The sequence below is a fragment of the Salvelinus fontinalis genome, chromosome 34, assembly GCF_029448725.1.
Source record: "Salvelinus fontinalis isolate EN_2023a chromosome 34, ASM2944872v1, whole genome shotgun sequence".
Taxonomy (NCBI): Eukaryota; Metazoa; Chordata; class Actinopteri; order Salmoniformes; family Salmonidae; genus Salvelinus; species Salvelinus fontinalis.
Genome location: NC_074698.1, coordinates 7,179,441 through 7,195,906, shown reverse-complemented (window position 1 = coordinate 7,195,906; position 16,466 = coordinate 7,179,441). Strand labels below are relative to the sequence as shown.

Below are 16,466 nucleotides of genomic sequence, written 5' to 3'. Positions count from 1 at the left end.
CCCGATATACGTTGTCGCTATTTACTAAGTCGTGGAACACCCGCGAAAAGAAAATGAGCTAACTGAATAGGTACAGAGAGAGAGAACTGAGAGCTGAAAATGAGAGAAACAGAATAATACTAAAGATCTGGAACCTTCCTGCATTCTGAGACACAGAATGTAATAATGAAAGCTGAGAAAGGACCGATGAATAGGCGGAAGCCCGACACAATGCTGCTGTCGCTTGGACTTCACCTCTGATTAGTGAACAACACATCAATATAGGTTTCCTCTGTGGAAATAACATCTGGTGAGGATAAGGAAGTGGTTTCAGAAGCCAACAGCCTGGCGTGAACATCATTGACAACATCAAGATCATGTTACAAACATGATATCGACAGATCTGACATCAGGAGTTTGAAGCGTAGCATTTTAAAGAGCTTTGAGGACTACTACTACAGTATATTATTACTTCATATCAACCGTAATAAACTACGATACTAAAGGGTAGATTCATTAGACCTAAAATGTATATCTTCTTTATGACAAGACAGAGAGAAATGTAAGGTCATTATCAAGTCAATGAGCGTGTCTGAGGAAGTGAAGCGACTGAACCAGACAATAAGGGCTGATACACTGGCGCCACCTTGTGGTACACCATCTGAAGAGGCAGTCTCAGTCAAACAACAATAATCCTTTAGTCAAAGGCACTAGGGGGCCCTCTCTCTTTCCCCATGACATCCAGAGAAACAGACACAGGCCAGCCTTACCTAGTTTAACATTTCCAAACAATCATAGATTTGTTTGGAGAAAAAGATAGTGAGATTCCCAGGCAGGACCATTGTCCTACTATCCAATTAGCTGAGAAAATATTGAGCCCAAACTGTTGTATTTGCCACAATAGCGCTTATCTGGTCTCGGCATACAGTAAACAGAAGAGAGGAAAAGGAAACTGCTGAAGCTAAAGCATCTGGTTCACAGGATGACAGGGGCCAGCAGGCCAAGTACGCTTCGTCTGAGTAAACAGTGTCACTGCTAATTTGTGATATCACCAAATGCACAGACACATGCAAGCACAACGGCTTTAACAACAGAGCTCCCAGTTTCACTGTGGTTTATTTTATTACCCGTCTTCTTAATGGGAGCCAGGCGGAGGGCGAACGTACGCTGTGTCTGTGTCTCAGGCATGTCTGGTTAACATCAGACTGAGACTGTTCATAACGAATGGATCAGACCAGCACTGATCCCTTCCTCAATTGGGCCTGATATCAGGGTCCTCAACCTTATCAGGACCTGGACCAGTCAGGGACTTAATCAGCAGACTATAGTGTAACCCAGCCAGTTGGAGCAGGCCAAGGAGATGAGTAGTTCTGGCTCTCCTCCTAGGCTCCATGCCTTGGCCTTGTAGGACCCTTAGATTTATTCATAGACTGATGTGAATGTGGGTTGTCTAGAGTGGAGAAGTGGCTCTTGACACGGGAGTTATTGGAAATGACTGTTTGGACACATCATTCAGGCAACATATATATATATATATATATTTAGCTCTGAACCATATTCTCATACCCCATAATCTTGCTATTCACATTGGACATCTAATCCCAAAATAAAGCACTGCCACTTCCCCCTTTCCATATCACTCTTTCAGTTACCTTCATGGTCTCATGCACATCGACCCCAGATCCCTCCCTACCTATCCCTCCTCCTCACTTTTGCACGGTGCAGTTTTCAAATAAACCAGTGACACTCGTTTGACTCATTCTGCTATTTTTTCAGAGATGATGGGTTTATTTCTGCTGAGCAGGGAGACACTGCATGTACTCTCCTCCATTCCTCCCCCTCTCATGGGCGGGCTAATGTATGTTAGGCCCAGGGCAACAGATCAGCTAGGGGGCCGGTCCTGTTTGTACACATAGCATGGGGGGTTGTTGCACTCTTAACTACAGCCGCTCTAGTCGAAGTCTGGGACTGGGATCAGGAGGGGTTGGGGAGTGGAGACTGTGGTCAGAGGAAGTGGGATCTTTGTGGTTAAAGTAATTGATCGTATCAGTATTGTTGTGATTGCTATTGGTGTTATTCCTCTTTTCTACAGTGTACTGCTCTTCCTGTCAGTGGGGGTTGCTGCCGGGGTCTTCTCTTTTTAGCCTCCCTGATTGGACGAGGCACGCCGCTTCCTGGCGATGGGCTCCAGTGGTTGGCTATATGGGGTTCGTAGGGTGGGACTACAGGGAGCGTCCAGGTCTCCAGTCTCCATCATGTTGCGACAGCCGCTCCAGGACCAGGAGTAGGTGGTGAAGGTTTTGGGGAAGTCCTTCCGGCTGTGGAGGACACAGTAACACTGAAGGGAGCCCCAGGAGTTCCACATGTCGCTGCGCTTCAGCTGAGTCAGGTCCTTCAGGTACTCCTTCAGACTTGATTTAGACTGGACAGACAGAGACAGAGAGAACTTCAATGTGGGACTGGCTGCATCAATATTGTCATACATTCAGTTCAAATCCCATCGTACCTTCTGTTTTATCCGGTTGATCTCATTGTAAGTGAGGTGGTCCCTCTCCTTCATGGACATGTTCACCTTCATCTTCACAGGCGTGATCATCTCCATTTTCTCCATCCCAGGGTGCTTGATTGACAGCTGGTACAAACACAAGAAGATCAGCCACACATGGTCCCGTGTGGCTCAGTTGGTAGAGCATGGCGCTTGCAACGCCAGGGTTGTGGGTTCATTCCCCACGGGGGGACCAGGATGAATATGTATGAACTTTCCAATTTGTAAGTCGCTCTGGATAAGAGCGTCTGCTAAATGACTTAAATGTAAATGTAAATGTAACATATTTCCGCTGCCTTTCTATATTTCTCACATAATTCAATATGTGAAAATGTTTTTCGAAAATTACTTGTCTGACGCGATCCTCGATCTCAGCGGTCTTCCAGGTCTTGACAGACTTCATGCGGCCCATTTTGGCCCTCTGTGCAGGGTTCAGGGACATGCGCCGGGGGTCCCAGGAGGTGTAGGCCACGTTCAGTCTGGGACGCCTCAAGTACGGACTGTCCTTCTCCTTCTGGCTCTGGGCAATTGTCTCTGCACATCAAATCAACAACAGTCCCTCATCACTCCTCTGCCAATCAATATAACTTTGACTAGGAGAGTATGAAAGCTGAAGCAGTTCAATATGAATATAGGGAGGAGGGAGAAAGGAGTACTGTGTGTGCTGGGTGTTATCATGTGTTAGCTCACCCACTGGCTGGATGTACTTGAGGAGCTGCTTGCTCTTTGGGCCTTTGAGATGAGCTCCCTTGGTGTAGTAGTTGAGAACACGGTCCCCGTCCTCCCTGCCTGGTCGCACGGCCCGCCGGATCAGCCTCGGAGTCTTTAAATGGTAGTACCTGGTCAGAGGTAGGGGACAGTCAAATATGGCTGACACAGCTGACCACCAGCATGTATTATTTCTGTGTAAACAGATAACGTTTATTTAAAATTCATAAGATACTGCAACGAAAAGTTGTCTCTGTTTTTCCCTGAAAATGTCTTGTTAACCTCACATGATCTTTGACGACATCCAGTTAGTACACACTCATGTATAGCTTCACATGATGTCGGTCGGCTATTCATATACAAGAAGAAAGTAGCATGACTTAGAATGGCTTACTGTACTATCGCTGTTGTAGTACCACTGGACAGGATACCAGCAGCCAGCATCTTGGTCAGGGTCTTGTAAAACACTGTCTCACACACCTCAACAGACTGGGATGGGTCTGCTCCTTCAGCTCAGAAAGGAGTGAGAGAGAGGTAAAGCGATGTAGTGAGAGAGCGAGGAAAGTAAGCACCTTCTTAAAACAGTCTCACAAACGCTATGGCAGCTCTGTGAGTCGTACGTTCATATTTCCATGTGAATCCAGATATGTTTAGTGAAGGCAACATCTTAGTCGGGGGATCTTCACCTTTCACACACTTGGAGAAGCGCTGGCTGTCCGCCATCACATGCAGGAAATCTTGAAACCCCACCTCTCCGTCCTCTGAAGCCAAAAAACAAAACAACCAGTCAGCCAGCCTGTCAACTCATGTCAACTAAGGGAATGTGTATAGCTGCACCCCAAATGGCAATCTATAGTGCACTACTTTTGACCAGAGCCCTATATGGGTACAAAAGTCACGCACTATATAGGGAACAGGGGGCCATTTGGGACACAAGCATATTTTTATGTATTCCGTTCTAACATGTTTTATAACGGAAAGCACGTTATTATATTTTGGGGTAATTCCAGATACTGAGGCAGAAACATACTGTCGTGGTCAGCCTTCTGCAGGGCTTTCTTCACCTCCTCTGGGCTGATACTGATCCCCACTCTGTCCAGCGTGGACGCCAGGCCCTCCTCATTGATAGAGCCTTCGCTGTTCTTTGCAAACTGCTCAAAGACTTCTTTGAAGGCTACATGTGGTAGAATAGACAATAGATATGACTGTTGCCCATAATATAGGAACATCACTTCAAAATACATGTACAACAGAAGATCGTCATCAATTAATTCATAACAAAAATTGGTTTTGTATTGGTAGGTAATATTAGTTGACAATATAAGACAGTCTGCATGCTACTTACCATCAGACTGGGCATCGTCAGGCACCATAGTTGCCAGGTCTTCAATATGAGTAATGCCTCTACAAGCAAACAGGCACAAGCAGATAGTGGTGTTAGGGGATAACAGTGACAGTTGTGGGGAATAGAATAGGTAAGTATGGAGCAGAGGGTAGGTACTGTAACCTGATCTCCTCCAGGTCCTCTGTGTTGATGGTGCTGTCTGGCATCTTCTGGTTCAGCTTCCGGTAGTCCTCATTTGAGATGGAGCCCCTCCACCGTGGAATCGCCGGGAGTTTAACCAGGGCAGCTTTATCTGGCTTTGGCATTGGCTGATTGGGCCTTTGCTGCAGCTCATCACATGGAATGATGCCCCTCCTCTTGGTGATATCCCTGGGTTTGAATCGCTCCAGCTCTGGCTTCTGTCGGTTGGGCCTTTGCTGGAGATTCTCACCGCGGATGGTTCCGCTTCTCTTGATGACCTCTCTAGCTTTGAGTCTGTCTGAATCTGTCATGGCTTGGTTGAGTCTGTGCTGGATGTCGTAGGAGAGGGGCGCCCTCCTCCTGCTATAGTCCCTGCCTCTGCCTTGCTCTGCTCCATGGAAGGACCCTTTTTCCCGGGGTTCTTTGGCTATTGGCGGGATGTTATCTTCTTTCTGTTTACCTAGTTTGGTCTTGCGGACGTCTTTGACTTTGCCCTGGACTTTGTCATCTTCTTCACTTGGACTGGGCCGTGACCAGCTGAACTTGGGTATGGCCGGTAAGGTCTTCTGCATGACCTTAGCTCCAACACCAATCTCCTCTGGGATACCGGCCACCCTCACAGTCTTAAGGGCATTTTCTTCCTTGGCAGAAAGCTTCACGCTGGGCCGTTCATTCTCAGTGAGAAGGGGGTTGGTGGTGGTCCCAGCCACGGCTGTCTTGGTGAAGAGGAGTGGGAACTTGATCTTCTTCCTGCCGCTGTCAATGTCATCTGGGGACGTAGATCCCTCTGCCCCTCTGCAACTCGTATTAGTGCCAGTGGGAGGGGAGTGCTGCGGTGAGTTATTATGGATAATTCCTTGCGAGCTGCGGAGAGCTTCGCCCTCTGCCGAAGACTGCATGACTGCCCCCTGGCGGACTTCAGCGTTAGCTCGCTCTGACTCAGGACTGGACCTGTTATCAGAGCTCTGAGAAAGACTCTTCAGCCTCAGCTTCACTAGGAACCTTGACACCTTCTTCTGGGCCTCCTGAGAGAATAAACCCCTCCAATAAATGTCACTAGCAAAGTAAACCTCAGTGGTGTGAAGTACTGAAGTAAAAATACTTGAACATACTATGTCGTTTTTTTTACTTTATATTTTTGACAACTTTTAATTCACTACATTCCTAAAGAAAATAATGTACTTTTTACTCCATACATTTTCCCTGACACCCAAAAGTACAAGTAACATTTTGAATGCTTAGCAGGACAGGAAAATGGTCTAATTCACACACACTTATCAAGAGAACATGCCTGGTCATCCCTAATGCTTCTGATCAGATGAACTCATTAAACACATGTTTCATTTGTAAATGATGTCTGAGTGTTGGAGAGTGTGCCTTGCTATCCGTAACTTTAAAAACTACAAACAAAGATGGTGCCGTCTGGATTGCTTACTATAAGGAATTTGAAGAGATTTATACTTTTACTTTTGATACTTAAGTATATTGAAAACCAAATACTTTTAGACTTTTACTCAAGTAGTATTTTACTGGGTGACTTTCACTTTTACTTGAGTCATTTTCTATGAAGTTTATCTTTACTTTTACACAAGTATGACAATTGGGTACTTTTCCACATTTGGTTAAATGTACCCAAACACAACACTCATTGAAATATCAATATAGTCGAGGTGGGTGGGTGATAGAGGTAAATGTAAGAACCATACCAGAATAAGGTATTGAGATATTACGTAGAAAACATAATGTGACTGTAACCTTATTACATAGCTTTGTGATTTATCATGCCCTACAGGTGTATGTGACTTGACTTGCCTCTTTCCAGCTCCAATCTTCCTCCATTGTTTGATGAGATGAATGCTTGGCAGAAAAAAAAAAGCAAGCTGCACCTGCCTCTGAGGGCTGGACTAAAAAGTGATAGGCCTATACTAAACTGTACGGCTTCAGGTGGTGCCCTTAGTTCTTGATGCCTTCTTGTTTCATACCTATTCTCCGAGTTGGTAACCCAGACAGTGGTGGTGAATCCAGACAGATGGATGTAAAAAAAGAGGGGGGAAGATCTCATTTAAAATCTCACATAACCCAATACCACTACCAAACAAATTCCTGAATTTACCAAAAGAATACTTTTAAGACATGTTTGGAAATGGTAAACGAATATGTTATTGTGGAACAAGGGAGATTATTGTTAAACAATAAATAGCTTTAACCAACCTCTTAAAAGAGCATGGTCATCAATAGGCCATAGATGGACAAAGAGCCAAGCCTCAGGCACCCGAGGTGGCAGGGCCTCTGATCCCGAATTCCACCATGTACCAAATGGACAAAGGATGGAATTTCCAAGTGAAGATGTAACCAATAGCACTGCTCTGTGTGTGGGGAATATGACGCGCAACAACTGTGACCCAAGTAGCAACAATGACGCACCGCATCCGTACGGCTATTTTCTGCCGTTTTGCGTCCGACTTACTTACTGCCTGGTGAAACTGTTTAAAAGCTCTTTGCATCGCTCAGTAGGCTACATGGCTAGTATAGGATCAACAGCTTCCCCTTCCCCAATCCTAACATTAACCATTAGGTGGGGAAATGCGAAACTGGCCCAAGATCAACGTCTAAACTCTTTGTTTCGACAGTCAGCGTGTTGGACCGTTGACAAAAACAAGTCCGTCATAAATAACAGTCCGAGATCAAACGAGAGGGAGGGGAACCCTGAATACTTTTCCTAGCTCCCGTTTGCTTCTATTTCTATTCAATTCAATTAGATCAACGTCTCAGAGCTCTCTCTGACATATAACAGGGTTACAGTATCCCAACAACTGGGTAAACTCATGAAACCACACCCATCATATCCAGTACGTTTTACGGTTCATTGTTGTGATGATGTCAACCGAATCATTTCAAGGATAGGCCTAGCTGATGCAGTCCACTTGCTTTATTCAAATCGTGTTGCTGATAACTTATTTTTTGCTTTTCTCTCTCTCTGACAAGTAATATAGACATTTGGAGCTATAGAAATGCTGTTAATTGAGCTGCCTATTCAATAATTCCAGGTGTTTGTACACATTTCAGGTGAGTCTCATGGTTTTGGTGTTAGATCTATACTGGTATGCATATTGGTCAAAACGCTCAATGAAGTCCAAAATGTTCCCGTGTGTACCTACCCTAATTAATATTTTCTTAAGCCTATTAGTACAAAAAAAATATGTAGGTATAGGCAAAGTTGTACAAGTAATACAAATATCGAGAAGTGACTATAAAATGAGAAATATTGAATGTGGACTTCAAAATTCCTGTATACTTTTCAGTTTGGAAGAAAATATTTCTGAAGATTGTTTAAGTTCTACTTTATCCTCCCAAACACTCTATTCTGAGTAAGTCATACATTCACCTCTTACATGCACAATATCCTGAAATATACACCACTACCTGTCCTGATCACTCCAGGGGCACTTTCATAGAACACATATGTGCCTGACTGACTCCAATTGCTCTAGAGTGAACCATTAAAAAGGGTTAAAGGTTATATTGAGAAAACTACAGTTGTTTGACTAACCTGTGATTTATATGGCATGTGTTAATGTTCTACCAGGTGTCTGGCTTGGCCCCGGTCCTGGTTGGGACTATATCTCGGCCCACCTACACAGAAATGGAGTCTTTCACCCACACATCCCAGGGCCTGTCTCACACCTCCATCCTCCTCATAGTGGTGGGCATCATCGTCTCCTTGCTGGCCTTCCTGGGTAGCATTGGGGCGTGGTCCGACAGCCGTCTGCTCCTTGGATTGGTGGGTAGTACAGCACAGTGTGAGATATGGCAACTTGGGGCTTTATGTTTTGGAGAACAGTTAATATGCCGTGTTCCTTCTTCACATACTAAATCATAACCTGCCCGAGCTCTGCCACGTTTGCATTTAGCTTTTGGAGAGTAACATCTTAGTTGTTTGTGCTCTGCAGTTCACACACTTCCTAATGCTGATCCTCAGCCTGCAGATAGTGTCTGGGATTCTCTTCTATGTCTTCAGAAACGAGATAAATATGACTCTGCCCGGCTGTCTCAATCTACTGCAGTCTTGGATGATCACTGTATGTTTTCCAGGGAATTCAACTAGTATTGCTTGATTGACAAGGGTGAAAATGCTTTTTTGTGTCATATGCACCCTCTGCAGGTGGAGAGAAGGATCACACTGAAAGTCAATGAGGTGATCATGCAGCACTGCCCCAGGGATAAGGTTGCCCTCGATGACCTACAGCATGCAGTGAGTAGCGTGCTATTCACTGGCCCAGCTGTTCCCTCCTTACCAGGGGAATGGTCTCTGTGAGATACACTATCAAAGTTTGCTTATGTGTGTTTCAGTTCCGTTGTTGTGGTGCAGAGAACTACACTGACTGGCTCCTGCAGGGCTCTCGTGAGAATATTAGTTTTGTGCCACACTCCTGTTGCCATGTGGATTCTGTGGCCTGTGTGAAAGTCGTCACCACAGACAACATCTACCAGAGGGTCAATGTTAACCAGCACAGGGGAGGGCGAGGGGGTTACTAAGGCCTTAGATGAGGTTAACAAAAAGGTGATCATGATTCCCTACATGGGAATTGCTGTGACAATGATGAGAGGTTTTACGGGCCCTAAAGAGTAATGAGGCTTTATCTAAAATGCCCTGAGTCTTTTCACTAAAACCTATAATAACAAGCTTTTAGTCATGCTTAGCTCAGATCCTGGAGGTCTGCAATTCAGCAAGTAAGACGAGCAGGGACTTGAGGGGATAAAGTTAAACACGGTCAATATATATCAGCTGGTTCTCTGAGTGACTGACTGCAGACACTGAGGCCCGCGGAGGACAGACAGTTCATTAACAGCTCATTTAGTCACAGGAAGAGAGGTTTCACAACACTGTGTGTGTGTGTGTGTGTGTGTGTGTGTGTGTGTGTGTGTGTGTGTGTGTGTGTGTGTGTGTGTGTGTGTGTGTGTGTGTGTGTGTCGTCCCTCCAGGGCTTTGTGCAGGTGATCAAAGAGTCCCTGAAGAGGAACTTGGTGTGGCTGGGTGCCGCCTGCATCGTACTGGGTCCCATAGAGGTAAAACAACATATCAGATGTCCTATTTCGGTCACATGTTGCATCATTGTACTTACTGTGTTATTATCAGTTATTGGGATGCATCATGGGAATTAAGCTCTTTCGGGATGTCAAGAAGAGAGAGGTGTATGAGAATTTGGGTTAAGGAGGGAGGGAACGGCTTCGGTCAAGACAATGTCCATACTATTCTATCGTAAATTGGGGGATAATGCTGTTACTCTCATCATAATGCAGTTTAGATCCTGTGCAGCCTATTGTCTTTCCAAATATTTCATTTTTATCAGTGATAGGTTGTTTTGTTGTTCTGGAATGTTCAGAGTTTTATGGTGGTGTAGGCAAGGGTGTAGGAATAACAGTGCAGCTTGAATTCACACATTGTTGAGTTGATTTGTTTTTGTTGTCGTTCTGAATGTCTGCATTCTGTGTCTGCCGTGTTTCACCAGGCCATTTGGTCCAGGAGGTGAGGCGGTCACCTGTCACACACAGTCATTCTCCCATGTTATTTAGGCTGTTGTTCCTGGGTGGTTCACTAGGAACATTTGCTCCCGTCACCTCCAAGCGATAAGGGTGTGGTGGTGCTAATTAGAGTTTCTTCAGACAGCTGGGATCAGCTAAGGCTACAGCTCCACCACCTCCATCGCTCTCCATCCAAGCACACCCCCCCCCCCCCCATCTGAACAACAAGCCTTAATGATAAACTCACATTTTATGCCCAGTGTTTTACGAGCCTTCTTACTGCACCCCACCCGGGCTGTTAGTGGATCCAAGTGGATCCGAGGCGCCGGGAAAAATGCAACACGTCAGCCGGACACTTGACCGATGGCGGCGGGCTGGGCTGAAGGCTGGTCTCCCTGGCCTACAGTGAAACAGGCTCATTGGGCCTCTGGCTGGCTTCGATGGAGACAGGAGACTGCTGTCTGTCTGCTGTGGGGCCTGCCTGCTGCTCTACCTGGCCCGGCCTCCGGCCCCTGTAATGTCAGTAACTAGGTCAGTAGTAGTACTCAACATCCCCAGGAAAATGGATGGGCTCCCAGCAAGTCTTCTGTTATTGAGGATTGTGTTGTCAATCCCTAATTCAGCCAACACTCAGGCCAGCAACCCTAATTTGTAGGATTTCAGGACCCTTATTAGTTATTAGACATATTGACCCAGCAGAAGAAAATAAATATTTAGCAAGAGCAGACATTTGTAACTGTGCTAAAACCATGACAGAGTGGCTGCCCCCTGTGCCACCCAGGATAACAGGACATGTAGAAGTGAGCTAACCCAGTGTGAGTGACTGGGGATGGAAGAGCAGCAGAGGATGTTGCTCACTAGAGATAGAAGAACGCTTAGGTAAAGTCATGCACCTCCTCCCCTCAGAATGTTTAATACTGTAATGTGTGCCAGGGGTCATGGTGTAATTTAGGATACTTTTTCTGGTGATTCAGAGGAAATGTTCAAACCAGCAGCACTGGCAGGCAGCAGACACCACTAAATCCAAGCCTTCGGGACCTCTATTCACTGTCTGTATGTAGCCTGCAGTCGCTTCAGGAATGTTTTCTCCTCTCTCTCTCTCTCTCTCTCTCTCTCTCTCTCTCTCTCTCTCTCTCTCTCTCTCTCTCTCTCTCTGTCTCTGTCTCTGTCTCTGTCTCTGTCTCTGTCTCTGTCTCTGTCTCTCTCTGTCTCTCTCTGTCTCTCTCTGTCTCTCTCTGTCTCTCTCTCTCTCTCTCTCTGATAAGATCACAAGGCATCTCTCCTTTCACCTTTTATTTTTCTATTTTTTCTTTCATCTTCTCATTCAGCCTCTCGTCTGAAGGATGGTAAAGGACGACATAGAACTGATAAGACCTCATTCGGCATTAGGATTGGCCTACTTTAGTTGTCCCTGTGGTCAGCGGTACAGCTGAGATCTATCTGAGCAGTCCGCTTGGCAGAGGGTTTGCTGTGCAGAAGGGCCTGTTTTTTTTATTTTATTATTATTAGTTACGGTGCACATTGACCATGAACGTCTGGTCTGGAGAACCTGTCTGTCTCTCCCCAAGGCCTTCCAACATCCAGCTCAGCATGTGCAGCAGGACAGATGGAACCACCCCCAACAAAAAGAGGAAGAAAAACCTCAGGATTGAAGGAAGGAAATTAGAAAATGTGGTCTTATGCCCTTACCATAACCACACAATGCTAAGAGTTGCTCAATCAATTTCTATTGATAGTGTGGGCTAAAGTTTTCAATGAGATGAAATGTCTTTTTCCTTTTCTGATATGACTGGTTTAGAGGGCTAGTAGTAGCAAATGTAATAATGTCCCAGAAGGATTTGATGAGTGGTGCGAGACTGGACATGACTGTTAGGATGTTTTTGCTTTTCTGAAGGCTTTATAAAAAGTGACTCTTCTACTGTTAGTAACTCTTATGCTGAGTGTTTTTGGAATGAGAATATGTAGACTGGATGTGTATATTAGTGGGTGTTGTGTGTCTGCTAGAATATGGGTTATTTATGAGTGTGTGTGCATATGATATGGGCGTGTGTGTGTGTTTAACTCGCACCTCCTTGACGAGGCCCCTCCACCATTTCTCTCTCTCTCTTTGGGCAGGGCTCAGATGGAAGTGATTACGCTGCACAGGGAGGGAGAAATTACAGAGAGAACGTAAAGAGCTCCAGCCCTTCTCCTTTATCCACTCACTCATTCACTCACACATACAGGCACGCAATCGCCTGCACAGGAACACATGCCCTGCCGCCAGTCCCACCACATTGCTTCTGATGGTACATTTCCACTCCTGGCTGTGTCAGGACAATGCGCCAGTGTGCTCCCCTCCTTCTCCTGCCTCCCCTCTCGTGGGCCGAGTGAGTGAGTGAGTGAGTGAGCGAGCGGTGAGGGCCAGGGTTGTAAATTCCTCTGAAAGAGCAGTTAAGAAGGCTCCCATTAAAACGGGGATCGACGCTCGCCATAATGGAGCCGAAGAAATGAGTCATCACCTGGAGCCTGAAGGGTTCCAGAGCCTGCAGAACCACAGAGGAGAGGAACTGTAGAAATAGAACGGATAGAACATACTGTGTCTTTCATTTCCGATGTATACAACTTAGTCCAACTAAGTTGAGATGCCAAGGAAGCATTGTGATTAGATGACATGAGCATTATAATTGTGACATGTTTTCCAATTTAATTATTTGGATATATTCTAAAAAAACATTTCTTCTCTTTGCTCCATTTCATATGTTTTGGAACCCTAAGCCTAAACCTACACTCTAACTAACCACTAAATCTTAACATCAGTCGTGGAGGTCTATTCTAGCCCGTGGACCCCGCCCTCTCTCAGTTTCAGGTCTGCAGGTCAGTTGAGTTGCCATAGCAGCTCTCTCTGCTGTACCACACAGCTACTATACAGACCGGGGCTGATTCAGAAGGCCAGGCAGCGAGCGCTAACCAGTGAACACAGCTACGTCAGACAGAGGGCTTCCTGTGCACTGAGGTGGGACAGTAAGTGCTTTCACCCCAATCCTTCAACCCAACTGACCACCGGTGTTTGTGTTTGTCTTAGCAAGGGCTCTGTGCCACGGGAGTCAGGACAACAACAGCTGGAAACCAAGTCAAACAGAACTGTCTGGGTCGTATACAGGTTGGATTAGAGTTGTAATCGACTGTTTCATGTACCCCCTGGAGCACAAAAGTTGCTGGAGTTTCTTATTATAGGAGTCATTTGCACACAATAGAAGATGATGACATTGACTAGAAGAATTCCCCCCAGTGCTCTGTTTGTATTCTCATCACCAGATTGTTAACCTATACTCGTGCCATGGCCCGAGGAGTGGTATGGTTGTGTACACAGTGTGGTGTCTGGCTATGTACCAACCCCCCTCTCTCCTCCAAATCAAGCCCATTATTATCCCAGGCGAACTCCAGGCTCCCAAAATATCTGTAACGCAGCTGTCAGCACCACTCTGGGCAACAGCTGGAGCAGCTCAGGGGCGCTCCCTCTCTCTCGACCCTCTATCACACAAACCCACTCCCTCTCTCCCTCGACCCTCTATACCACACACACCCAGACTACCTCTCTCTCGACCCTCTATCACACAAACCCACTCCCTCTCTCCCTCGACCCTCTATACCACACACACCCAGACTGCCTCTCTCTCTCTCTCTACCACACACCCCCAGACTCCCTCTCTCTCTTTACCACACACCCTCAGACTCCCTCTATCTCTCTCTCTCTACTACACACACCCAGACTCCCTCTCTCTCGACCCTCTCTTTATCACACAAACCCAGACTCCCTCTCTCTCTCTCTTGCTCTCTCTACCACACACACCAAGACTTCCTCTCTCTCTCTCTACCACACACCCCCAGACTCCCTCTCGCTCTTTCCCTCTCTCTCTACCACATACCATTCGACTCCCTCTCTCTCTCTCTCTCTCTCTCTACCACACACCCCCAGACTCCATTTCCCTCTCTCTACCACACCCACCAGACTCCCTCTCTCTCTTTACCACACACCCCCAGACTCCCTCTCTCTCGACCCTCTATCACACAAACCCACTCCCTCTCTCCCTCGACCCTCTATACCACACACACCTAGACTGCCTCTCTCTCTCTCTCTACCACACACCCCCCAGACTCCCTCTCTCTCTTTACCACACACCCTCAGACTCCCTCTCTCTCTCTCTCTCTCTCTCTCTCTCTCTCTACTACACACACCCAGACTCCCTCTCTCTTGACCCTCTCTTTATCACACAAACCCAGACTCCCTCTCTCTCTCTCTCTCTTGCTCTCTCTACCACACAAACCAAGACTCCATTTCCCTCTCTCTACCACACCCCCAAGACTCCCTCTCTCTCTTTACCACACACCTTCAGACTCCCTCTCTCTCTCTCTCTACTACACACACCCAGACTCCCTCTCTCTCTCGACCCTCTCTTTATCACACAAACCCAGACTCCCTCTCTCTCTCGACCCTCTCTTTATCACACAAACCCAGACTCCCTCTCTCTCTCTCTTGCTCTCTCTACCACACACCCCCAGACTCCCTCTCGCTCTTTCCCTCTCTCTCTACCACATACCCTTGTCTCCTCTCTCTCTCTCTACCACACACCCCCAGACTCCATTTCCCTCTCTCTACCACACCCCCCAGACTCCCTCTCACTCTCTCCCTCTCTCTTTCTACCACACACCCCCAGACTCCCTTTCTCTCTACCACACCCCCCAGACTCACTCTCTCTCTACCACACACCCCCGACTCCCTCTCACTCTCTCCCTCTCTCTTTCTACCACACACCCCCAGAATCCCTCTCTCTCTACCACACCCCCCAGACTCACTCTCTCTCTACCACACACCCCAGACTCCCTCTCACTCTCTCCCTCTCTCTTTCTACCACACACCCCAGACTCCCTCTCTCTCTACCACACCCCCCAGACTCCCTCTCTCTCTACCACACCCCCCAGACTCACTCTCTCTCTACCACACACCCCAGACTCACTCTCTCCCTCTCTCTTTCTACCACACAGCCCCAGACTCTCTCTCTCAACCACACACCCCCAGACTCTCTCTCTCTACCACACACACCCAGACTCTCTCTCTCAACCACACACACCCAGACTCTCTCTCTCTACCACACACACCCAGACTCTCTCTCTCTACCACACACCCCCAGACTCTCTCTCTCTACCACACACCCCCAGACTCCCTCTCTCTCTACCACACACACCCAGACTCTCTCTCTCTACCACACACACCCAGACCCCCTCTCGCTCTACCACACACCCCTAGACTCCCTCTCGCTCTACCACACACCCCCAGACTCCCTCTCTCTCTACCACACCCCCCCAGACTCTCTCTCTCTACCACACACACCCAGACCCTCTCTCGCTCTCTCTACCACAAACACCCAGACTCCCTCTCTCTTTACCACACACCCCTAGGTTTTCTACGACAGGGCCTGGGACCTGAGCGGTTTACTCCAAGCACGCACAGAGGAATAGTTAGCCCCTTTAAAATAATCTGTATACACACTGTGTGTGTGTGTGTGTGTGTGTGTGTGTCTGTGTGTGTGTGTGTGCCTGCCTAGCCTGGGCCCCACCCTTCTATCTCACTGAAGCCACCTCTGAATGGCCTGTGTGTACTCTGTGGGTCATAAAACCCCAGACAAATGGTGTGTGTGGGGCGTGAGAGTGAGCCAAGGAGGGGGTGGAGGAAGTGAGGCTGGCTGTAACATAGACTCTGCCACCACAGTTATTGTCTGCTTCTGTTCCGTTCCCTACTGCTGTAGTTAACTTACAAATCCTCTGAGCCCCAGAACAGGACATGGACTATCTTGACTGAGTGGCCAGTTGGTAAGATCATCCAAAGTTGAGGAGTTGAGAGTAGGCTTCCCAAATATCAATTCCCTTCATTTTCTGTGTATCTTTTCCCCTGATAGTGTCCAGCCAAGGAATCTGTGAACTTTTCAACTGCTGCCTAATAAATCTAGAACTATGTTCACAAGACTCTCACAGCATACTGATAAAACCAGGACAGGACATTAAAAACACTCATAATGTTGAAATGCATTTCATGGCAATTTGCAATGGGTCTGCCCAAAGAGAAGCACTGTGACCGAACAGGATATCACTATATTTAAGGGCCTCTGTAACATAGAAACTGAAAATTCACATTAATAACCTCCTTTC

At 46.9% G+C, this 16,466-nt stretch overlaps 1 protein-coding gene across 2 annotated transcripts; it reads right to left on the bottom strand.

The window, feature by feature from the left end:
- Nucleotides 1-1,735: 1,735 nt before the first annotated feature.
- On the bottom strand, nt 1,736-7,511 carry LOC129832965 (spermatogenesis-associated protein 21-like). 2 transcript variants are annotated; one of them, XM_055897126.1, is made up of 11 exons: nt 6,969-7,511; nt 6,570-6,739; nt 4,740-5,782; nt 4,578-4,636; nt 4,263-4,406; nt 3,919-3,993; nt 3,627-3,744; nt 3,215-3,363; nt 2,874-3,058; nt 2,486-2,611; nt 1,736-2,401 (listed from the first exon to the last, which is right to left on the bottom strand). In XM_055897126.1, the coding sequence occupies exons 2-11, from the start codon at nt 6,594-6,596 to the stop codon at nt 2,120-2,122; spliced, it is 2,208 nt and encodes a 735-aa protein (XP_055753101.1). In that variant the 5' UTR covers nt 6,597-6,739; nt 6,969-7,511; the 3' UTR covers nt 1,736-2,119. The 2 variants fall into 2 exon arrangements, with proteins under 2 accessions (XP_055753101.1, XP_055753102.1); XM_055897127.1 differs by having other exon boundaries at nt 3,627-3,738.
- Between the last annotated feature and the right edge of the window lie 8,955 nt (nt 7,512-16,466).

Excerpts from the sequence above, each read along its gene's own strand:
- LOC129832965 (XM_055897126.1), bottom strand. The coding sequence starts at position 6,596 with ATGGAGGAAGATTGGAGCTGGAAAGAG. Across the intron at positions 4,407-4,577 it reads TGACGATGCCCAGTCTGATG|CCTTCAAAGAAGTCTTTGAG; the intron begins GTAAGTAGCATG and ends TACCACATGTAG. Across the intron at positions 3,745-3,918 it reads CTTCTCCAAGTGTGTGAAAG|CTGAAGGAGCAGACCCATCC; the intron begins GTGAAGATCCCC and ends CTCCTTTCTGAG.